The sequence below is a fragment of the Taeniopygia guttata genome, chromosome 17 (assembly GCF_048771995.1).
Source record: "Taeniopygia guttata chromosome 17, bTaeGut7.mat, whole genome shotgun sequence".
Classification (NCBI taxonomy): Eukaryota; Metazoa; Chordata; class Aves; order Passeriformes; family Estrildidae; genus Taeniopygia; species Taeniopygia guttata.
The window spans coordinates 7437839-7463407 of NC_133042.1; the positions used below are offsets into that span (position 1 = coordinate 7437839).

The 25569-nt window shown below is 42.9% G+C and overlaps 1 protein-coding gene and 1 long non-coding RNA gene across 5 annotated transcripts in view; one reads left to right on the forward strand and one right to left on the reverse strand.

Moving 5' to 3' along the window:
- AK8 (adenylate kinase 8) overlaps positions 1-25569 on the reverse strand; it is a 63806-nt gene that overhangs the window by 4366 nt on the left and 33871 nt on the right. For all 4 annotated transcript variants that reach the window (XM_072936733.1, XM_030286764.4, XM_030286763.4 and 1 more), the window contains one exon: positions 20515-20656. In XM_072936733.1, coding sequence (XP_072792834.1) covers positions 20515-20656 — 142 coding nt within the window. The remainder of the gene's footprint in view (positions 1-20514; positions 20657-25569) is intronic.
- LOC140685231 (uncharacterized) lies at positions 12504-24159 on the forward strand. The gene is made up of 3 exons (XR_012058527.1): positions 12504-15129; positions 21175-21256; positions 22524-24159. It is a non-coding gene; the product is annotated as an uncharacterized lncRNA (long non-coding RNA).

Consider the following 25569-nt stretch of genomic DNA (forward strand, 5'->3'; position numbering starts at 1 on the left):
TCCTCAAGGTACCTGTGAGCAACATTTGCCCTCTGTCCCTTGCTCAGGCTCCTGTGACTCTGCTCACATAACAAAGCTGACCCTCCAACTGCCCAGGTAACACATTCGATGGATTTCTCTTGGAAATCCTCATAACACAGAGGGCTGCACCCATGACCTTGATCCAGCAGCAACTGGAACAACTCCCTGCAAGTTCTGGATTTCTCTCCAAGCAGAGCTTGGCCCCTTCCACACAGCAGGCGTGGTTTTCTCACATAAATGCATCCCCTGTAAAGCTCCCTTTAGGAATCAGCCAGGCTTTGTATGTTGTAATGTCACAACTCCTATCAAGGGGAAATATGAAACAGATGTCATCAGAATTGGTAGACAGGGAGGAGAGGAAACACAGCCTCATATCAAAGTACACGACATCACCCTGCTGGATTAGCATCCAGCACAGCTCCTCTGCCACAGCTCCCAGCCCAGCTGAGGAGGGGAGAGGTGTCAGTCACCAGCAAGGGGAGGGGAGGGCTGGCCAGAGGGGCACCAGGAATCCTCACTCCTGTGCCACAGGCTCAGAATCCACCTGTGGGCAACCAAAAATCGCTGGCATCCAGTTGGAGACTGTGGGGGAAACCTGGTGCAGCCTCTGAGGTCTCTGAGGACAAACGTCCCCCTGACTCCCATTGAGTGAAACCAGAGATTCCTGAGCACAGCTCTGTCCTCTCTCCTTTGTTCCATCTCCCAGGAGAGGGATATGTGGGAAAAGGTCCAGTCCTGTCAGCTTTTATAGATGATAAAACTGTGAACGCAAATGTTAAAAGGCACAAAAAAATCCGTGTGTCAGAATCCTGCCTCTTCCTCACTGTACTTGACATCATTTATCTAATCTAGTGCAGCTTCCAGATACATTAGAGAGATTAAATTCCAACAAATTAATAATGATGATGACACCTTCACTGTGTACCCAGTCAAATGAGAACTTGCTGCCTTTGGATGGTGATGAAATGTATTCCAGCCCTAGCAGCTGGAATGTAACTCTGTTTTCCTAGCAGCCATCTGGCATTCCAGAAGAGTATTCCAGCCACTTCTGGCTGCTGACTGTTCAGACAGTGTCATCTCGGAGCCTGGAGGTCACCAGGGCATCCTGATGCTTCCCCTGGTAAATGGAGGAGGAGAGAGAAGAGGGGGGTGGCAAGGGTGTTATTTCACCCTGGATTGTGAGACAGGATTTTTGGAAAAATGCGCCCCAACCACGCCATAAGTGAAGGATTTGTGACCTACACAACAGCATTCAGCTAATCCTGAGCTGCATTTGTTCCAGATGGCAACCAACCCACTTAATCCAAGTTATTAACAACTGGCAGTGCTCAGTGCTGTCCTCACAAGAATTTATTTGGTGGTGGTTTTCCTGTTTTCTGGATATAACCACATTGATTTCCAACACCTGGAAGGGAAAAATTTTGAGTGTTGTTGTAAGAGAAGCAGGTGTGCCTGAATCCTGGAATCCTGTGCTAGGGAATAAGGAATGCTCCTGCTAAGGACAGTCCCTTTGCAGGATGGCCCCACTGCCCTGCCAGCTGCCGTCACATCTCCAGAGAGCTGCAGCTCTGCCTGGGAGCCAGGCCCTGTCATTTAAGCACAGCTGCTTCATGAGGCTGACCTAGATGGATCCAGATGTTGGCTGTTCTAGACCTGAGCCATTTACTCAGGTCAGATTCTCATCCTTGGCATGTCCCATTGCTTGGAGTTGCTCTGGATTGACACTGGGGGAGTGGAGCCCAAACCCTTTTTATAGAACAGTTGTCTGTGAAATCAGATCATACCATGAAATCAAATCCATACCTTGTTTTCATTTAAGAATGTAAAGACAACACAACAGGATATCTGAGACAGGATCCTGATCCCTACCTGGCTTTTAAAACAGAGACTACTGACTTGCTTGTGGCTATACCAGGGTCAGGTTGAGCGTTGCAACAAAGTTAGGATGCCTGAATTAAAACAAAAATACACCACCAGCCAATACTGGGCCACTTTTAATGCAGCTTTTAAACTTTTGAGTTGAAGCTGCAACTTTAAAAATAGTAAGTTATTAATCTTTCCCTTATTTTCTTGACTCCTATATATCTTCTCTGTCGCAGGCAGGTACCAGCTGCCATATTCCCATTCTTCATGCTCTGCACTCTGCAAAAAAAAAAAAAAAGAGGCCCCTGCTGGCCAATTCTTGTTTAAAATTGTGCATAATTGATAGTGGCAAATCTACCCCAGCTGTGTCTAAAACCTCTCCAGGGGCAAGAAAAACACTCTCTGTGACTGTCATTAAGTACTAAATTAGCAAGTGCTCCTGGCAGTTTACAACGTGCCACATCAGTCTGCTTTAAAAAATAAAATAAAATAAAATAAATTAAGATCAGATGCCTGTGTGATGTCAAAGTCACAGCAAACTTTGCTGACAGAACTTTGACAGACCCTCAGCTAAATCAGAGCAAAAAGAATAGGAAGGAGAGAGTGAAAGAAAGAGAGAGGAAGAGACAAAAAGTTATCTCCTTCTGAGGCAGACAAATAGAAAACATCAAATTCAAGACTACAAATAATTGTGCCTTTCATGAGGCATAGAACACCTTACTCCATATGGAGATATCAACAGTGCTCCTGAATCTATGGCACAATTCTTCATGGAAAACAACTCTCCTGGAGGACTCTGTTCTGGCAATGCAACGGCTACAAGTTCTGTAATTGAAATATAAAGCTGAGAAAGAGCTGAGGTTGAAGTGTAAGGATGCAGAAGGTCCTAAAAAGCCACCACAGATATAATCCTTGTGTGATCCCTGGCACAAACACAAACTCCTCCCTTTGGTTCACAAAGCAGCCAAAGCAGGAGAGGAAGGAAATCACAGAGTTCTCACAAATGCATGAAAAAGCCTTGGGGGCATCATGGATTGAACTGGCAGAGGGACAAAACCATCTCTAAAAACTGTCCTGAATCTGGGTAAACTCTAAGACTCTCATTGTTAAAACTGACCGTATTATTAGCTTTTAAAAGTTTCAAAAAGTGCACAAAACTGTACAAACTTCTGGATTTTACAAGCAGAAAGGAGCTTGATGGCAGCTTTAGTCAGGGTACAAAAATTATCAGCATTGCAAAAAGGTCTTTTCCTTGGGCAGCACCACTGAGTAATCACATGACAAATTAAATTAGTGGTCCAACTTGACAGATATGAGGAGGTTCAGATTTGAACTCAAGTACCTAATTCCAGATAAAACCTTGACCATTTTATCTTTGTTGACTTTCCAGCCAGAGATACTGACTTGGATCAATTAATTCTCCTAAAGAACATCCCCTGTCCTATGGCATAAAGCCACCTTAAACCTGAAACCTTGGCTGAGCCCATGGCCCAGACACAGGCTGCCAAGCAGGTTACATTTCCACAATCACATTCTGCATCCCCAGTCCTCCTCTTAAAAATGAAAACTGTTTACACAGATCCCACCTACCTCCTCCCAAGGCTTGCTCAGGGTTCCGTGCAGCTCTCTCCAGGTGTTTTGCCCATGGGTAACCAGACTGCAAAGGCTCTGCTGAGGCTGCACCCCTGACTTGACATGAATCACAGTTTATTCCCTACCCTAAATACTCCTCCTGCATGTCTCTGCAATGGATAAAATGATCCTTATCTCTTATTTATGGAAGGAGCTGTTGGGAGGTTTTATTCACTTATTTCTTTCAAACTCTGGGATATCTTCTGATGAAAGATGCTTGATTCTATTTTGGGAAGTAATTTCACCCTCTAGGTTTCAACCATAAGGGAAAATACACTGCATAAACACTAAAACAGGTTAATCAGCACAAGTGTTTTGCTCATTGAGCTCTTACAATGATTCATGGCATGACAAGCTATTTCCAGACCCTGGATATTTTGAAAAGGATGCATTTCTGTCAAATAACTACAAAAGGCAGCTAAGTGGGGCACTATTCCCAGGACATGGCTGCTGGCCAGGGGAGTGAGGAGAACAACACCCTCTGTGGCTGCAGATGTTCATCCCCTCAGCACAGGGCAGAGTTATGGCTCTGGTGGATGTTTTCCACTCCCCAGCTGGATGAGCAGCCCGGAGAGCCGAGGTGACAGGGTCCCTCCTGTGTCCCACCCCAGCAGCCTGGTGGCTCAGCAGTGTCCCACAGGTGCCACACCAGCTCACACAGAGGGAACAGGCACTGCTGCCAGCCTGACACAGCAATGGACTGGGGCTGGAGCTGGGATAAAGCAAAGCAGCTCCATGGATTCCCAGCAGCAAGGAACCCCAGGCCTTTGGGCAGCCAGAGCCCTTCCATGGTCTGCAGGACTTGGGGCTGTGCAAACATTACAGAGCACAGTGAGAGGCACACAGAGAGAGCAAATGTGCTCGTAGGAGTGGCTTCAGTGCATTTTTAAAGCTTCTTTTGAGGAGGCAACATTAACTCTTTCTGTGTCTAATCAGTGGCTTGGATGCATTAATACCTGCATTCAAAACTGCTTTACATTTCTCTCCTCATTTCTATTCTTTGCCTCCTCCTTACTCTCAGCTGTTATTCCAGCATCTTTGCATTCCCCCTGGAGTTCATTCCAGCGGAATCAGAGAATAAGATGGCAGCCAGCAGTGCTTTAGAGAAGTGTGGTTGGCACAATTTCTGCCCTGCACAAGGTTAATCAAACCCCTTCCCACATAATCCACAGCCTCTGCAGCCCCAGAGGCCCCAGGTCAGGAACCTGAACCCTCTCCCCCAAATGCAGGCGTGTTTCCTCAGTTCCCTGCAACCCTGCAATAATTAAATTCTGCAAAACAAATCTGGAGCAGAGAAACAACTCCAGGGTTAAGCACCAGCAAACTCATCTCAGGACTGATGCCTTTGCCACCTGCCTGCCTGCAGCTTGGCACCAGCACCTCCTGCTCCTAACAAGGGTAAAACCCATACTCTGCTTCCTTATTAAATAAACAGAATCAAATTTAGAGTAAATGATGCTTAACCCCCACCCCCAACATTTAAACACTAACTTTTGTCGTTAGTAAGATATTTGGTATGTAAAAATAAATAAAAGAACTGACACCGGAAAAGTGTATGATTTGGGGGCAAGGGGAGGGAATAAAAGAATGGATTATAATGTGTCATTTTATATATGTGTCAAAGGAAACCTATTTCATAATAGGGAATAAAAATTCCCTGTTTAAATACTGTCAAATAAATCCTCAAATGTAATAGGGTTCACTTGTGGGGAAAGGAAAACTAAATCTGATTAAATATTAATGCGGCGTAGTATTAATTAAGAGAGAAAAAAGTCCATCAAGAGAACCCCAATATGTTTACTGTGTCCCCAGGAAGCTGGAAAATTTCACAATCAAGTGTGTAAATGTTCTAAAAAAGGGTCCTGAATATTTTATGAATATTTGTCATAAAACAGAAATAATAACCACTGTGCAGAGCTATTAGAATTAATATTTATGCTGCCCGCCATGAAATATTCATGGGGACAGAGAAAGGGGGGCCCGTAAGACAAGAATTAATTTACATTGGGCTTGGTTTACCCGCTGGCTTGATGTTTAAAGACGGCTTGACAAGGCTCCATATGAATCCGTCAGTCACTTGCAGCGGTAGGTGGGGTGAAGGCAGGGGGAGGCGAGGGGGGAGCGGGTCCAGGCTGCTGACAGCTCACAGATTGAGTTTCTGACAGCCCTTAAAAAATCTAAACGGCCCCCCACCTTTTTTTCCTTCTTCCATTGCCCAAGGCGCTCTGTACTGCCACCGTTCATCCGATCTCCCCTTCCATCTGCTGAAATTAAGGAATTAATGAGCGCTATACACTTTACAGCAGGCCCCAGGAATGTTTACTGGTGATTAAATTATAATGCAGCCGAGCTGTATAATTCATGAACCAATTAAAGGAAGTGTTAGTTGATTTGATGGGATGAGGACGTACAAAAAGCATTTAACTAATAGGGAACCGTGGGCTGCCGGGCGCTTTGGCTTTCTCGGATTACGCGGCTAATTGCTCTGCTTTATAGGGCTGTCACAGATAGCCATACATATTTCATTGTTCTCAAATACTTCAATTGTTTGCTTTCGTGTTGCTGCTGTAATATGTAGAAGCCCAGCCAAACTTCAGTGTAGTTAAAGCACTACTCTGCAAAAGCAGGTTGCTCTGGGAGGAGGGAGGGACGAGAGGGGCATGAGGAGAAGGCTGGCTGAAAAGGAGTAACTTAAAGCCTCAGAGTTAAATGTCACTCAGCAATTACATGATTAAAAGGTGCAACATATGATAGTCTTTTGTTTTACAACTTTTTGGACACTAATATTCTATGCTGACTTCACCGTGGAGAAAATATTGGTGCGCTGAGCTGCTTTTTGTTTTGCTAATACTGAGGAGCGAACGAGGAAGGTGGAGAGGGAAGTGTATTAAAAAAATCCAGCAAGGAAGAGTTAGATTGCTGTGGTTATCAAGAATAACACGTAGTGTTTAAACTTAGGGGGTTTGATATCCTAAAACACACGAGAGATGAAGGAGGTTGATTTCTAATCCGGGAGAACATTCGGTGTCTAATTCAGGGAGCTGCTGAGTCGTGCGAGCTGCTCATCCCAACAACTCCAGTTTCCTGCACAAGGAATGGGGGAATTTGCCATTCCTGCTGTTTCACAAAGCACTCCCCCACAGCTGACAGGCCACAGGGTTTGATGAAACAGATTCTCTGGATTTGAAGGGGCCTATCAGTCAAGTTACTCCTCAGTTAAAGCAGGCACGTTCTGCCAGCCCATATCCAGAGGTATTGCTGAAAAAATTAGGTACCATCAGATAAATACCTCACACAGGCACTATTTTGTGGTTAGACCCTGGCATCTATTGAGTAAATAAGCTGGGTGAATGTTTGACTTCTTTAACTCAGTGATGAAGACTGCAGCCCTCCATGTGTCCCTGGCAAGGTGTTTTGTCACCCACCTGAGGGACTCTGTGGCAAATCCTGACCTGTCTAATTTGGAGCTTCCCATTCCAAAGTGTTGTATAAAAACCAGCTCAGCAACTTCCAAGTTATTATGTTATTAAGTAAAGTAATTGTAAGTGATTATAAGTTATTATGTAAAGTTTATAATCTGTTCATCCCTTTCCCTGCACCTGTTCCCTCCAGGATTTGGGTTTGGAAAGCAATCCCTATGGAGAGCCCTCCACCAGAAATCAGGATGTCTTTGCAAGGCACTGCAGGTGTTCAGCAAGAGACCTACATTCAGTGAATAGTGACTTTTTCTAAAAAGCAGAGCAAGCCTAAGTGACCCCAGAAAGAAGGAGCTGCATATCCCATTTCCCAGGGCAGCACTCAGATTAGCAGGCTTGGGGCAATCTGTATGGGAAAAAAATTGGGGTGCTAAAGAAAAAAGATTCCTCATATAGCTTGACACTGATGTTAAAAAGCATGCAAATTAAAAAAAAATATTTTAAATAATTCCCTTTATTCAGAACTACCATATATTGATAGTTTGTCCCCAGTTTCTGGGTTAAGTGATGCAAAACTTTGGCTTAATTTAACAGGTAGGCTCTGAAATAAGGAATAATGACACCAGTCACACAGCAGGAAAACTTGTCACCGACCCACTGGGAGGCTGAGTAAAATGGAAATTGGATTGCCTGCTCTAGAAAATAGAAAGGTTAAATTGTCTGAGAAATAAAGTTAATCCTAAACTCACCTAAGTGGGCAGTGTCTCAGCTGTGAAATCTGACTTTCCAGATAATCATGGGGACAGTTCCACACACTACATGTGATCTTGGGGGGCTTTGAAGTACCCATTGCAGGATTAAATACATCTGCAATTTGGTAAAATTCATTCAATGACGTTTTTGACATTCAGCACCTGGGACAGCAACAAAGAGTGCTGGTTTTAACAAAAGTGTTCGTGCAAACCGAGCTCAGACTCTGTCCCAGGAACAGGAGCAGCACTGTGGGCATTACATGGGAGAAAAGCAGAGGTGAGAGCAGGCTCAGGAATCATTCTGTGCCAATGATTGCTAACAGGAACCGTCAGAACTTGGCAATGTCAAGGAATCAGAGGCACTGCAGAAAGTATTTTCTTTGTGTCTTTTGAAGTGCCCTGGATACAATCAATCATACAGAAAAAAACTCCTATATTTCAGTTCAATGTGGAAAGGGCTATTTGCATTTCAATATGTTCAACTTATCCTGCCAATAAAAACATGGAATCATGAAGAAGAGATCAGGCCACTGGAGTGAAAAACAAGAGATGACATCCTGCAGACCTTTCAGATAAAACAACTTCTTGTTTGTAACATTTCTGTTGACGTCCCAATATTTCTGAATGATTGGGTTTTCAAATGAGATCAGTCAGCATGCAAATAAGGAAACAGGATCAAGACATCTCCCATACCTGATTGGATAGAGAAATTATCAAAAGACTCTTTTTTCATATTAAATTTCCATTGCAAAAGGTCAAACTTTCAACTCCCATTACTTTTGCTAACTGCATTTCACTGTGCCAGCCAGCTCATCGCTGCTGCTGTTTTCAGAGGAAAAACAGAGAAGTAACAAATGATTCCATCTTCTCCCACATCTGTCAGACAGGATGGACAAACATTTTTTAATCTTATTCAATTTTTCTCTATAGCCCTAAAAATCCTTGCAGCCAAAACATCCTTTCTAACCTGATTAGCTATTCCTAGGTTGCTTTTATTTTTCTTACAGTTTCTCTTCTTATTTTCTAGCCCACAGACTGACAGAGCACCAGCTGTGTTGCCAGAATGTTTTGTCCTACAATTTGGCCATTTAAAACACTTTTTGATGTGTGCATTCCTAAAATATATGTCCCTGCCTTGTCTGGCTGGACTGCTGCCTAAATACACAAGTAATGGATGTTCCAGAAATGGCCCAAGACTCAAACACTCAGCTCACACAAACTCAGAGGAGCAGCTCAGCACCATCCACTGCTTTTCAGGTTTAAAGCTGAATTTTGAACAGCAGGGATAGCAAGTGGGGCAAGCACAAGAAAAATGAATTCATTAGTAAATTGGCAGGACTCGATGTATTCGTCCCATAAAAATTCTCCCTCACCATGATTATCACTGCAACATATATAAGCCATCAGATCAGTACCTAGAGGTTTCTGTTGCTCTGATTGTCTCTGTTGTTCTTATTACTCAACAACTAAATGCTTCACAAAGCCATTTCCTACAGAAATATTTATGTTCCCAAATGTTTATTGGCCCCTCTATCATGATCAAGCTTTTATGAGCACTCTATACAGAACTCTGAATTAAATACATAATTCCTGCTCTATCAGATCTGTGTTTGTCTATTACACATAGCCAGGCACTGTGGTGAACCACAGAACACCTTGCAGAAAATCTAATTTATATGGTAAAGATATTTCTATCCACACTGACTGTGTGGGCTGGTGATTACAGGAAGCTAATGAGGACGAGGAGGACGGAGGGCTTAAATTCCATTAAAGGCTTTAATTCATTGTGCTGGTTGTCCTGAACTACCTCTTCCAGTGATTTCTGCACAACCAAAGGCTCTGAACCATCACAGCCTGGAAGGAGGTGGAGGAAATGTCACACAAACGCTTCTGACTTGCTCCACATCACACAGGTGACCACAACAGCTCAGCTACATGGAATAATCAACCCTCAATCCTCTGGAATATGCTCTTCCTGGCAGCTCTGAGCCAGGACCACTGAACAGCTCAGATCAGGAGCTCTTCCCCCAGATTACTTCCTTCATCTCTGAGTTTTCATTTTCCTTCCCTTCCCCTGTTGACCAGCAGTGCCTGTGGTGATTTGTCAATGTCTCTATGCAACAACTAAACGAAAATTCTGGCCTCTCTACCAACATCAGATCAATGTTCTCAGTTCCTTGGTGCCCAAGAAATGCCAGATGCAGAATACAGGGAAACCTTTTGCACATAAATTCTTAGGAATGGCTGGAGCTGTGCCAGGGGAGGTTTAGGTGGGAATTAGGAAAAGTTCTGCCCCCAGAGGTGGTGGGGCACTGACCAGGCTCCCCAGGGAATGGGCACCCCAGAGGTCCAGGAGAATTTGGACACCAGGGACACGGTGGGATTGTTGAGGTGTCTGTGCAGGGTCAGGAGTTGGGCTCCCTGATCCTTGTGGGTCCCTTCCAGCTCAAGATATTTTATGGTTCTTAGAAAATAACAGCAAATACAATTTATCTGTAAGTCTTTGCTCTTCACAAGTCTATTACTATTGACACACTAATCATCAGGCCACTTAAGTGGATCAAAAGTCATTATCTGAAAGGTTAAAATCTGTAGTATTCTCTTTTTTTTTCCTGAGATATGTCTGGTCAAAGGTATTTTGAGGATGAACTGAGGATTTCAGTCACTAGGTGAGGTCTGGAGCTCATGGGATTTAGTAATGGGCTCTTCAGAGTAGATGAAGAAAATATAAAAGATCTGCTGGCTGGAAACTATTATTTGACATTCAGATACATTCATGACTGAGGTGTGGGATTCTAATAATGAGTAACTGCATAGGAAGTTACTCACTCTTGGATTGATTGCACAGGCAACTTTTAAACAGAGTGATTTCTCCCCCAAAAGGTACTCTAGTTCAAACAAGACTCTGTCTGAACCTGTTCTGAATTCCAATGTGTTTGGAATTAATCAGGCAGAATCTGATGTCTAACAAAAAAGAAAAAGATGGATTTTTCTTCTTAGAACTGTTTTAAATGAAGACTCCTGTTCCTTAAAAGGTCCACCCACTATGCATAACTGTTTGTACCCAGAAATAAACTGAAGGAAAGGGCACTCACCTCCACCTGCAGCTTGCACATACCAAGCAAATGCGAAAAGCTGAATGCTTATGTTATTTCCCTGCTAATATAACACAGAATTCTGCCTAACACCATAATGAAAAATAGCTTTTCCAAAATCAAATCCTCTGGTTCTTCTGAGGGCAAAGCTTCCAGGTTACCCATCAAGAATATTCCAAGTGCACAGTTCAGACAACCACACAAACTCAGCAGCACACAGACTCTGTGCACCTTGTAAGAATGAGGAATATTCACAAATATCAGCCCTTTGCAGAATGTTTTTTGAGGGCAGGGAGGAAACCAGAACAAGTTTTTGTGTTGGCTTCCAGGAAAGAGCTTACACTGCCATTACCATAAATCACCCCAGAACATCCACAGTGATAGAGCACCTTTCATTAAAAAAAATACTGCAGCTTCCTTCAGAAGCACTGCCACTTGCCATTTCTTTGAGGTAATCAGATAGCTGTTAATTAATAAACCTGTCAGGTGAATCATCCTGCTCTGGTCATCATTATCCATTCTGTAACAGAATCCTGCTCTCATCACTGCTATCCACCCCATAGCTTCCAGCTCAATTAACTTAATGCTATGCAAATGAGAGGCTCTCCTCATCATTAGCTTATAGCCCACAAATGTTAATAACATAATTGGGCCTTCAACAGGGTAATTAGACACGATTTCTTCCATTAGTCTTACAAGGCTAATTATTGTTGATAGGAGAGAGGGGATGAGTCCCAGTGCTGCATGCAAAGAGGGGCATCTGGTTAAAGCAAATATAGACAAAACATCAACAAGGTAAAACAACAGTGGAGATCCAGAGCAGGGTCAGGTAGGGATGGGGTGAAGGAAGATACCATCAGGAGAAACTTAGGAACCACGGGAGAAAAGAAATCCTACAAGAGAAGAACCAAACCTAAATATCCAGCCTGATGCTGGAGCTCTCCTGCCCTTGGCAGTGAAACAAGGTGATGTTTAATAAAGCCAAGGAAGCTCCTCTCAAGCTTTTGCAGATAGGGCAGTTGGGAAGCTGTGCTGGTCAAAATCCCCAGGTTGGAGATGCAAATGTGCAGCCACAGAGAAGAACTGAATGAAGAACTGAATTAATTCCTCCACTTCCCAGGCCGTTGTGTCCAACCATTTCTCCTGCCACCACTGGGCTGGCTGTGTTGGATCACAACATTTTTCTGAGCAACACCTACTTGCTGTAAGAACCAGAGGAAACAGTCTCAAGTTGAGCCAAAGGAAGTTTAGATAGTAGAAAAAAATTCCACATGGAAAAGGTGGTCAGGCATTGGAACAGGCTGCCCAGGGAAGTAGTGGAGTCACCATCCCTGGATGTGCTCAAAAATGTGTGGATGTAGCACTTGAGGATGTGGTTTAGTGGTGAACACCATGGTGGTGCTGGGTGAAAGGTTGGACATGATGATTTTAAAGATCTTTTCCAACCTTCAGGATTTTGTGATCGTAAGTACAAAACTGGAGTACACTGAATTTTTTAATAATCACAAAGTAAAATGCATATTAGCAATTTATTCACAGAAAAGTAATAAAAACCTGGTTTCAGTGTAATGGATTGGAAGTAAGAGTTCTAACAACAAAAAATAAATGGCAGCAAGTTTCCAAATTTAAATTATATTTTGGCTGGTGGAATGAAAGCTAAGGATTTGTTCCTGTGCCAGTTAAACCTGTGCACCCATGAAGGTTAGAAGTGTACAACTGGAGACTGAGTTCTGTGAGAAAACTGGACTTTCAAAAGGAGAAAGAAAACTTTACAGAAATATGTCAGGTTCTCCACACCCACCACCACTCAGCTTTGACAGTTCAGGGTCTTGCTGCAAAGTGTTTAAAAAAAACCCAAAAAACTAAAGACTGAACAGGACTCAAGGGGCTGAGAAAATACATTACTCCTTTATTTTGTATCTGTTTAACTTTGGGGCACATTCGTGGGCATTATGAATCCTTTGATTTCACTGCAAGTATGTGAGGAGGAGCCTTTTCTTTACTGGTTTCTCCTGAAAATCAGCTTAAATTATGTTCACAGAAGTAGCAGCTTTTACTAGAAGGTTAAATGAAACCATTACTCCTTTAACCTACTGTACCTTGGCCTTTGGTCATTCTCTCAACAGAATGGGATTGTTCACTCACTGAATATCAGTGGGACATTAATCAGCATTATGTCAAAAGAATGACAGACTACAATTTTTTAAGAATTATTTTTATCAAAGCATGGCAGTGCCCTACTGAGCTAAGAGCTAGAGAACCTGTTAGGAAAGGGTAATGTTTAAAAGCCTCTGTGGAATAGATAAAAACCTTTCACAAAGTGCATTTCAAAGGACAGAGTTCTGTAATATGAAATTTTGCAAACATAATGGGTTTAGGGACAGAAAAATATGATCCTTGCAAAGCATAAAAGCCCTGGGTCACCTCTTACACCTGATCCAAAGGAGGCCAGTTTAAGTGATAGTGATTAATACATTTATGTGACTGCAGGTGACCCAAGCCCATAGAATTGGATTCAGTGGATATCAGGGATTATTCCCACCTCTTTCCTGCAGAATAAGTTATGGCAGGATTCAGTTCCCCTCTCTTAAATTGCCCTGCACTTACTAAATTTACTCACTGGAAAATTCTGAGCAAATATCTTGTTCCAAGGCAAACAGCAGTAAATCCACTGATGTTTTAATGAAGATTACACTTTCTAATCCTCGTGGTAATGACAAACCAGCCTCCATTCAATATGCAATATTACTTGTCAGTTTTAATCACCAAAAATGTATTATATTTGCTACAGACTGATGCACTTGTCTTCCCAGATCTTCAGCCTGGAGAATCCAAGCAAAAGCAGCACAATTCCTGTTCTGCTGAGAGTTTTCTGCATGGGCCAATTTTGCCACACGAGCTCTGAGTAAAGCCTTATTCTGGGATTAGTCCCAGACCCAACCAGATTATTAAATCAGAGCACAGCTGGCACAATCCTGTCCATTTTTTTACAGAAATTATGTATTTTACAGAAATTCTGAAATTCTGTCATTTTTTTTTTCAGAAATTCTGAATTCCAGTTATCGTGGAGTTCATAGACTCAGTTTTAACCTGTACAAGATGTAAGGGTGGCCTTGCTACATTTATTCAGAAGAATATTCAGGCAAATTCAGCCACCACACTACTGAAGTAATCACGATGGAAGATGCTGGACAACACTGGCAGAGACCTCAAGGAGAGCTCAGGGAGCTCTGGGGGATGCTCCAAAATGTGTGAATAAAAACTGCAGCAGAGAGGGCAGAGGGGGAAAGCACAGGCTCAGACTGAGCTACTATTTAAATGCTAGCACTTGGATTTCCTTGGCTGTTTCACTTCATTCCTTAAACCAAAGTTTTGTTTTAGGTGAACGCCCTGAACAGCCTTTGCTGATTTGTAGAGATTGGTATCACAAAGTTGTCAATGGACTGAGACATGACTGGCTTACTTTGTCTTGTCTAAAATTTGCTACCAGTGCCAAAGACATCCAAATTAGCCCAGACTCTGCTGCTCTCACAGAATTTTCCCTCTCCAGTCTGGTGCTGAGTTCAGAAAGGCAGCCTTGATGTTGGTGGCAACTTCCAAGGGCAACCAGGATAGAAAGTCTTCAGGTTTCCTAATGTTTCCTCATTTGTGAGAGATGGTTACTGCAGGAAAATCTCCTTCCTTTCAGCAGTAAAAGGAATGAAAGGGTTGTGCATGTGGTGTTGGGTCCTTAAAAATAACAGTAAAAATAAAAATACTGACTTAGAAGTAGAAGCTTTTCTTCTTTCTCTTCCTGGAGACTTTGGAAGCTTGCTGAGATCAGAGCACTCCTTAATTGCTGTATCCAGGATTGCACCAGACAAACTCCAGCCATCAAAAGGAGCTTGTATGAGATGAGGTAACTTCTAAAAATAATCCCTGCCTCCCACAACTGAAGCCAAATATACCTCCTATTCTTGTTGGAGCAAAATCAGCTTGTGACAGCAAATGCAGCATCCTACAGAAAGCCCACAGAATGATTTTAAAACTGCATTTGATGTTTTGTTATTGCTGGCTCAAGATGCATATTAATGCTTCTCCCCAGGAGAGAAAGGCTCTTATGGGACCAATATAGGTCAGGCAGAATGTGCAGCAGAAGTGACATAATCTTTTTATTGTAATCATCCAATTTTCTATCTATTGGATTATTTAAGAGCAAGAGCTTCTATTCAGAGTAGTGTTAGGAGGGAAGAGAGAGCACAGCCTGAGGAGGAGGAGAATGGAGAGGAAGAATTCCCCACCAATGGCTAAACCTCAGAAATCTGAACAAGGAGCTGCTTCCATTGGGTCTGTGTGGACAAAAGAATGAGGGTGAGTTGTTGCAGGATGTGTAACCCCTGGGAGTGCTGAGCAGAGCCCTCCTGCCAGAGGGACACGTGAGGAAATGGGAGATTCCTGAATATATTTTGCCCATCACTCCATGCCCAGTGGTGCCTCTTGCACTGGAGGCAGATCAGGAAACAAAGGTAAATGATTTAATTACAAGCTTATTAATGAACAGGGTAAGTGTCCAAAATCAAGAGTGAAAACAATCACTGAGTTAGTCCTGTAGCTTGGAAAAGGCTACAGCAGTAGAAACTGCATTAAACTGATCCCAGTCCCTGAGTGAAGCAGACAAGCCTCAGGTGAGAGGAAGATTTGCTGATTTTGCCCAGTAAAAACTGGGATTTTGTTTGGGGAGCAGGAGCTGTGGTTTCCTCCCTTGGCCAGGGTGCTGTGGTCCCCCAGAGCAGGGCTGTGGCCGTGGGTAAGAGGGGCAGTGTCTCTGCTGGGTGGGCAGCACAGATCAGGATTCCTCACCCAAACCACAATTCCCAGCAAGTTTTGTTCCATCAGCACCCGCCTCCTTCATCCCCCCCTGCCCCTTGGCTTTTACCAAAAGCCTGTTTGATTTTGGATGGAGGAGAAGAGCCCAGCTGAGATGGGAGCACTGAAATGCAAAGGGAAAATGAACCCAAACCAATTAGTGATAGTGAAGACAAGAGTCACCAAAGCAGCAGCCACAGAATGGCTGGAAGAGTGAGCTGAGGAAAAAAAATGAGAATGATTGAAACAGAGATTTGTGCTGCCTATTATTTTTACTATTTTATAAATTAATCCAAATCCTATATAGTTCACTTGGACTTTTTCTACAGTTTCTCTGTCTCTCTGGTGCAGGCAAATTTTATTATAGTGATTTAGTCCCTTGATTACCATATCATTTTTCTATTTTTTTTTCCTTAAAATGAGGAGAAAATAAGATATAACATTTCTTCTTTGCTACTCATCAGATTTTTGTATGCCATCAACCTAAACCACACCTATTATAAATACACAATATCCATCATTTAAATTGGGTCAAAGTTTTTAAAATGCTCTGTAAGATTTTTCCATGTCAGAATAATTCAATCACTATCATGTTTCCTTGATGCAACCATTTTGGGATTTAGCTTGTTCCTTGATAGGGATTTAATTAAGTCATTTACATGTAATTTCCAAACAAGTAGCTGTTACAAAAGGCAGCAAAGAAATGAAAAGGCAAAAAAGGAACCTGAAGGCAGGAGATCTTTAACAAAAATATTTCTGATATAAAAATGAATCTGAGGAATACATATTCAGTGATAAGTATTCCAGTCCATGTCTGGTAAACTCTCAGATAATGGCAGCATGGTGGGGTCACTGGGGTTCTATTAGCTCAATTAATGAGGAGTAAGATAAGGCTAACACCCAGCTCTTCAAACGGCTCAAAAATAGAGCTGATAGTAATGGAGTTATTAACCTTCGCCAGCCATTGAATTTTACTGCTGATTCAAACTCCATTTCCTAGTTCAGGCCTCCATTAATAGGCTGTTTATTATCCCTAATCCACACTGGGATCAGCTGCAGAAATATGAAAGCCCCATGTAAAGACCAAGTAGTTCAAAAGGAAAAAGAAAATATTTTTTCCCCCCATTCTAATTTCTCTCTTTTCAACATATTCACAGGTTCTTCCTCAGAAATTAGGAGCTTCATTATCCTAAACTGTTTGAATACATGTTCTCAGCAGTGTGGTGAAAAAGAAGCTTTAAATATATTGTGTAAAAAGATGACATAATTGGGAACACAGCCACATCATTTTGAAGACCAAATAAAACCCTGCTGGAAAGCTTGCACTGGAGAAGCTGTTGCTGTTTATTTTCTCTACTGGGAAAGAAACAACTTTAAGTTTGGAAAAATGGGTATTAGAAATATATTATTGCTAGGTCAATCCTTTAGCTCAGCTCAAACCTGGCTCCAACTTTAATAGAGAAATCTTGAGTTAAAGGCTCTCATTAGATCTCTGCTGAGTTTGAACTCACTCAACTGAGAATTTTGACACTTTGTAAAATTTTGGTATGTTTTCGGTCAAAGAGACAATGTTTAGTTACCACAGTTTATACACAGAAGATGTTCTTCCAAAATCTACCCCAGTAACATCTGATAGAATAACAGCCATTATGAGTGGTGGAGTTAAGATCAAAATAAAAATGCTTATTTTATCCACCTCCAGTACACAGTGCTGCCCTCAAATGCAATTCTGGGTGTCCCACCTCAGCAAAAAAAAACAAACCAAAAACTTGACTTCCCAGTGAGGGGAGGAAATGGGATGATCAAAAGAGTGAAATGATTTCTAGGAAAAAAAAAGGATAAACAGATCAAGGTTCTTTGTCTGGGAAAGAGGTGACTGAAGGGCAAATACAAGAGGCTTAGAAAATCAGGAGTATTGAGAGACATGACCAGGGAATATCTGTAAATGTTTCTCAAGAGAAGAAACGTACCTGGAAAAAAATTATGAAGTATTTTGATATGATACCCAGTGAAATGAAAAACTCCTTTCCATGTGATTTGGTGGAAGGTTAAACCCAAAGGTTTAAAAAGAGACTATAAACTCAAGGAAAAGGGGTGATCAGAAGTTTTCCAGAGGATCCTCTAGCTCAGGGAATCCTTAAATTTCTGGTTGCCTTAAGCTGGCCCAGCAGAGGAATGCTCAGGATCCAGCTGAAGGTGACAACCAGAGATTCACAACACGACCCTGCTGCTGAATCTTATTTTAACTCCAAGTTTGAGAGAGAGCAAAAAGGATAAAAAAAATACTTTGGTGGATATTACACTGAGTTTTCAGCAGAACCACCCATGGCTATAATATACATTTCTTTTTGTTGCTTAAGCACTAATTAAAAAAGCCAAACCACCCATTTGGGTGAGGAACTGACGCCAGTCCTTTGTGTCAGCAGCTCAGAGCTTCACAGCCACCCTGTGGCTGTGGATTCCCACTCGGGTGGGCACGAAGTGGTTAATGGCAAGAAATGGTTAAATTTGAGTCCCAGCTGAGAGGCCATTAACAGCTCCAGCTCCTTCTCTGCCCTGGAGGCTGCCCCAGTTCAAGGGCAGCAGGATCCTGTCCACTTAGGCAGGGGCTGCTTCACAGGGCAGCTCAGAGAGCAGCTCCCTCCTCTCAGGCTCTTTGGGAGAGAGGCTTTGCAGCTTTTCCTCTGCCAGTGCACCAGCAAACCCTCATTCTACAGCAAATTCTAATTTAAAGAAACCCCCTACTTTTTTCGGTGAAAATTGAATTATTTTCCTTTTTGTTCCACAGTAGTTCTTTGGATGCGGTAGCTGATGCTGTATCAGGTTTTTCTTTTTTTTTATTATTACATTTTAACAAACTTTATAGCCCATTTTGTTTGTTTTCAAATAACTTTATTTTCCTTCTTTTCTACCATCAATTACTAGGTTTGTTTTTCTTTCTATAAGATGGAGGAGTCAGGAGACTGATCCTGCTCGATGCAGTATAATTTAGTATTATGTGTGGTAGCTTTATGAGGTGGGAGTCAGATAAAACATAGTATTTGAACACTAACCATTTATTAGCTCTAAGGAATAGATTTGTGACTTGACAAGCAGACAATAACTCTGTGTTCTGATCAGCCAAAGAGGTCTACTCTGAGTTCAAAAAGCAGAGTAACATTCTCTTTCACAAATAATTTTGTTTACTGATGTGACTAGATTTTAATAATAAACTTGATATATATGTAAATTTATTTTAATCTAATTTCATCAACAGAGCCCTCCTAAAAATGAGACTTTGTAGATTGTTCTGTGTCTGATTTATAGATTTCTGCATCCTATTCCCAGATTGATTTCAAGGTTATAATTCTATCAGGTTTTTCTCCTGATGTCAGAAACACCACCTCTGCAGATAGTGTTTTATAACTAGCATCACAACTGAAACTGAATTACTGCCCTGCTATCCTGTGCTGCAATGTGTCCTTTTGTTTATAATCACCCTCTCTCCCTCACATCCCTTCCACTTCAGCTTCATGGAAAATACCAGCTCTGAGATCAATCAGGGAGCTCAATGCCTCTTTCTGTCCCTCACTTCAAGCCCTGTATAAAACAGGGACCAAATTCTAAACTCAGATGTGAACGTGCAGAGCTCTTTAAAGTGAAGGGAGGAAATGGATCAGTGCTGAATTTCCACCCATCCAATTCTATAATGAGCTGCTCTTCCTCCCTTGATGAGGTCTGGGTGCTGCACACGGGGCACACTCCAGTATTCACACTGATCTCAGGGACTCACAGGGCTCAGGGATTCAGCACCTTCCTTCTAAATGCACAAGAAGAATAATCTGTGGGAAATTATGTTTCGCTGAGTCCACCACAAGTTTTGAGGTTCTTTCTCCATTTTTTTTTCATGCAGTGGATTCCTGTTTAGGATGCACAGGGTCTTACTTTGGATAAATAAAGTTACAGCTGTTTCTACACACTTTCCTTTTCAAACCTTGATGGATGACTGGCAGCTCCCTCCCTCTGCACTCCCCTCTATTCCCTCTCCTACTCAACCTCAACCTTTTCCATCCTTCTCCTGTCCCTGTACAGGAGGGAATCCAGGGCAATCACACAGGAAGAGTAACTTTGCCAAATTAAACGCTGATGTGGGTAGTGCACCTCTCCTACCAATATTTCTCAGATAAGAACATCCTCCTTGGAAGCAGAAAGATCACAAATTTCCAGTGTTTGCCTTTGGAATGGCCACTGTGCCAGCCAGTGGGATGGACAGATCCAGGCAGGCCTGGGAAGAGAATGGAAAAGCCCCTCAGCTTTGATGAGTGCACCAGCACTTTAAATCCTCACCACCTTTGGACCAGCTGTGAAAAGTAACTCTATTTTATTTGCTTGGCACTCGTAACACTTCTCTTTGGATGCTGATGTCTCTCATATTACATTTCTGAACAATTCATTATAGCTCAAATAAAATGTAATTCTCGTGTTGTTTTTAATTATTTCACAAAACCCAAAAGTCTCATAATGAGCTCCTTGCAATACCAATATATTTCCATGGTATTATGTCAATGCTGAAGAAAGAAGATGTAGATCCCCCCTCCTGCTGCAAATAAAATACATATTCTCATATAATCCAAACTTTAATCCATTTCTTATGGTTTGGCTTCAGAGGCAACTCAAACAAATAACCAGAACAACAAACCTCTTCTCTCTCCCACAGTTTGGCCATCTGGAGCATTTGTCAGGCCAGGGCTCTATTTCCTCCTCTCCAGGAGCAGGACCCCTTTCCTCACCAAGAAAACAAAAACTAAGATGCAGCAGCACACACCAAAAAAATGTCAATAAAGATCTGTATCTTTCCACAAACAGTTTTTTCATCTCCACAGTGGTGTGATGGCTGGATTTCTCCCTTACCTGTTGGGATTAATCTGTGCTTTCTGCAGCTGCTTTCCCTGCTCCACGTCCCTGGGGAAGCCTGAGAGCACCCAGCCCTTGCTCAGGCAGTCCAGGGCGCTCAGGCGTGCTGTCAGCAGCTTCAGGACAAGCTTGTCTGGCACTGCAAAGGAGGAAAAAGGTGACATTTATTCTGGGTGCTGAGTCTGCAGTGAAGGGAGATGCTCACAAGCCCTTCTGGAACCAAACCAAACAGTTATTCCCATTCAGGACTGACTGGCATTGGGCATTGTTGGCTCCTGCGTATTTATTGTCATGGAACCCCCAAACTCACAAGGAACTGTAGGACCAAAGCAAAGGATTTGATTTTGCAATGTCCTTTTTCCTCCCAGCCACACAGGACTGGTGGCACAATCCTATCAAAATGCAAAAGCAATGACCCGAGCTGTGGAAGAAATCCTGAGACAGGAAAGGAATTTCTGAGGATTCTGGATTGAACTCAGCAGGTGATAATGGTTCTGCCACAACAGTCCATGTATGCTCCAATTTACCCAAAGGCTTGAAGATCTTACAAATGAAAATAATTTTCAAAATTAATTTCAACAACCTTAACTACTGCATAGACGAACCCCTAATTTTAGAGCTAAAAGATGTTTTTTCTTCTTTATTATTTTTCTTTAGGGCAAGAGAGAATATCAGCAAGATACTGACTGGGATTTCAACTACTGTGGAGTTTTTAAATTCTATTTAATGGGACACAGTGGTAAGGAACTATCCTGCACATTTTCACTAGAGTCTTTATAAAGTGAAATACTTCAATTAAGGTACTTAAACTTTGGTTTTTTTTTTTACTTTTTTTGGGAGGAGGGGATGTGCTCAGAATTAAATTATGAAGTTCAACAAGAGTGACTATAGATTTTCCAATGACTGCTGTCATGTCTTGGGCTCAGTGTCAAATAACCCCAAAGAAAGGACAGCAAAATCACCTGGAGCTGCTTCCCAAAGCAATTCCCAAGCAGCAAGGAGAGCCCCTTCCCTTTCTCTGCCTGATACACGGGTGCCTCCACTGAAAATGAGAGAGAAATTGCTACATAAATCCCCTCCATGGCAGGTTGATGTTTTGATGCTCACCCTGCCATCACATCTGCATACAAAAATACAACAACAAGTGCTTGTAGGAGAGTGTACGTGTCAGATTTCTAGCACTGCACTTCTCTTCAGGACAAGCTGACAGCAATCTGCCTGGATTTTAGCAGAGTGAATTATTAGCAGTGCACAGTTCTACCCCGAGAACAAGCAGGTTTTAAACTGCAATAATAGAATCCATTTGCTTCTGGTATTTAACATTGTGACTCTATCATGAAATTCATGGCTTCTCCTTTAAATAATCAAATTACTGAGTTTACAGAACTGCACTCAGGATTCAATGTACCAGCAAAAAGAGAGGAAAACCACAGGGAATTAATTAGGAAACAGATTAGTGTATTAATTGAGGATATCCATTTCACATTATAAAAGAACAAGTTAAAGAGAGTAATATTCTCCATCTGCTGAAAGGAGGAAAAAAAAAGGAATGGAATAAACCCACACACTTGATAAAGTGCAAAATGACAATGCAAAAACTCTGTTAAAAATGGGATTCATAAAATTTATTGCAACAGTAGCACAGCAGCAGGAAGGAATTCTATCAGATTCTTCCCTATCCAAGACCTGAGCTGCAGGCAGGCATGGGAGGGAGAGCAGGAGAATTTTAAGTGCTCTTTCCAGGGCAGTTGTCTCCCCACCCTCCAGCTTACAAGAATTAATACAAACCAAACACACCCTAGAAGGAATAAAGAGAAACAAACCCACCTTCTCTTTCCCAAAAATGCATTCCATACAAAGACCAGTAGAATTTTCCCCTAGTCCCGAATTTCTGGCTGCAGCACTAAACTTCCTTCACATGTGTTGTTTTATGACAGTTCCTACTGGAATCATTGACGTGGATTTACAGAGATGCCAGCTGAAATGATTTTATCTTTTCATTTCAGAATGCTCAAACCAGTTTTGCAAGGAATTGGAACAAAACCTACAAACAATGAGTGGAGCTGCAGAAGGATTCTGGCAGCGTTGACACCCCTGTCAGAGGAACAGGGATCAGGGCAGAGGCTGGAAGGGCCAGGAATGGCACAGAAAGATGGATCTCCTGTGCTGCTGAGCTTCCTGCAGATCCTGGGAGATTCCCCACTTCCAGATTGCTTCCATCCTTCATATGGGAAGGAGAAACACTGCAGCCCAGGAGGAAATTAAACAGCAATTGTGATGGGAACCTGGGGCATCTCCTGGGTCTGAGCACTTCCCACAGCCCTTCTGTGAACCCTGTGACCAAAATCCTCCACTGTGGTCACTATTTTGGAACAAAACCGAAGCAATCACACAAAGGGAAAAAAAACTGAGATGCAGAGACAATGAATTAATAGTTTATCTAATGACATGCCAGGTTTGAGGTGTTCTGAGGGATGCTGGGGACACCTGACACATCTCTCCCTTCAGCCAGGACTGACTGCAAGACATCAGCAACACCCATGTACACATATACATCACTGAATAATATAGATGCTTACATATTTTCTGTGCCTACCTCTAAAGCTTGATGGTGAGAAATAAAACATAAACAAGTCAGACAGCAAGCTCTGCTCTCCTCTTGATTAGCAAACATACCTATCACTTCAACACAATGGGGGAACAGAGCTTGTTGGCTGCTTGGTGGCATTACAAAGTACATCAGCTGCCCTTGAACAGGAACAGTCACACTTAAAACAGCTGCATTAAAACTGTAAAACATCTTCCACAGACCAGAGGGAAGGAAAAAAAAAAAAAAAAAAGAGAGAGAGAAAAAAAACCAGTATTATTCTTATTTTGTCGTACAGACAGAGTAGGTAATGAAGAACTCTGCAGTACAGAATTCCTTTTCACTCATGTGGAACTGTCTCTGGAATGTAAGGCAAATTAATAACCTGTAATTGGAGGGGCACACAGCCTGTGAGGAACTAGCCAGAGGTCTCCTGGTCTTAAGCACATGACCCAACGGGCATATAGCAAAGTAAAATACAGAGATTTCCTGATGAGACAGTCAATCTACATGTTTTAAGGAGATTATGAAGCACAAGAGCTTTGAATAATCAATTCCTTTTCAACATAAGCTTGTGTGAGTTTCCAACTCTGAAAGTTGGGGAAATGAGACTCGAGAGAGATTTTACTTTATCATTAGAGAAGTCCAAACGTAAGTTTCTTGTAAAAATTACAATGTGCTGCTGCAAAGAGATATTCAGACTAGGTAAGGTGAGAGCACATCTCTATTAGGGAGAGAAATCGAGGCACAGGAGTAAAATTCACCCCTCAGAAGTAAAGGTACAGAGCCACTGAGCTGCAGGGATTCCTGAGAGCATCAGGAGCACAGCAAACCCCAGGCAGGGAAGAGCAGCAGAATGAGGCCACAACCAGCTCCAGATGGAAATGTAATTTGTCTGTGCCTACACCAACCCCACACTCCGTGTCTCCTTTATCTCCCAGCCTGTTTCACCACGTTAATGATCAAGACTACGCCCCTGAATTGGCAGCTGAGGATCTAAGAAGTGATTTAATCATTTCAGGGGTTTGATCAGGCAGGGGACAAGGCTTAAAGTGCTGCTGGAACTGCTGCGTGGACACCCTGAGATTTTCCATCTCCAGGGTTGTAAATCAGCATCCTCCAGCAGAATGTTTAAAAAATAAATTCACTTCTCAGAGCTTCAAAGGTTTTCACAGGTATCAGGTGCTTCTCATGAGAAGTACGTCCTCCTGAAGCTCACAGGAGTGTGGCCTATTAGCTCTTCCCCAATCCGTGGATCTGCAGGACTAAGAAACCCGGATCAGGCAATCAGCTACAAAATCAGGCAATCAGTTACAAAATCACACCATCTGCTCCAGACAGAAGTAATAGAACATTAAAGGCACAGTCTGAAAGGGAAAAACACCGCTTGAGAGATTACAGGGCACTATTCTCCAATAACTTCAATGCTGTCAGTGCTCCGAGCTATACAATTATCATATTTAAATCGATACCTCCTCCGTGTATTTCCCTTTAAAACAGACTTTTGAAGGGTATCAGTTCACTTCTCCAAACCTATAAAACCCTCGGTTCTAAGTACAGCATAAATGCATTTACAGATACAAATTCTGTCAGCTTTGTGCTCTAAAACGTCCTTTTGACAATACTGTCCATCTATGCTTTATCCCATTTATAGAGATTTTTTTTTTAGCAAGGTCTGAAGACTTTCACAGCTAATTCAGATGCCTGAGGCTTGATCGCAGTAGTTGACAGTTAACATCTTGTCCTGAGTACAAGCTACTGCCAAATGCTACTTTCCTGCATTGTCCAGGACATCCCAAATCTAGCAAAGCATGAGATTTCCTTATTTTATTGCTCTAGAAACTCTGGATGATTCACAATGCGGAACTGCCTTTTTCTACTCTGTTTTCTTGCCCGCGTAAAGGCGCACAGAGATGCTATGGACTGAGATTGTATCAATCGGTTTTTAATGTGTTTGAGGATGATTTTGCAGTGATTTACCGTCGCGTGGGCTGATCGATCCGAGCCGCCGGTGGGTGAGGACGGGCAGGGCTGCGTGCAGCGGCTCGGGCACCGGGAACAAACACCGGCACCGGGAGGAGAGCGCCCGGTTCGGGACAGGGGGATCGGCTCCTCCGGGGGAGAAGCCTCGGGAGGCTCTGGCCCCACGCACCCCCAGGGCCCTGGGGACCCCCGGGGGGCTCTGGGTGGTCTCCGTCCCTGCACACCCGGCGGGGTCCCCAGTGGTCCCGGGGGGTCTCCAGCCCCGCGGTTCCGCAGGATCCCGGAGGTCTCGGGGTTGTCGTGGGGCTCTGAGCCCCGCGAAACCGGGATGATGCTGGGGTGGTCCCGGGGGTCTCAGCCCCGCAGGATCCCGGTGCTCCCGGGATGTCCCAGTGGTCCCGGAGCTGTCAGCCCCGCAAGACAACCGGGATGATTCCGATGCTCCCGGGGCTCTCAGCCCCGCAGGATCCCGGTGCTCCCGG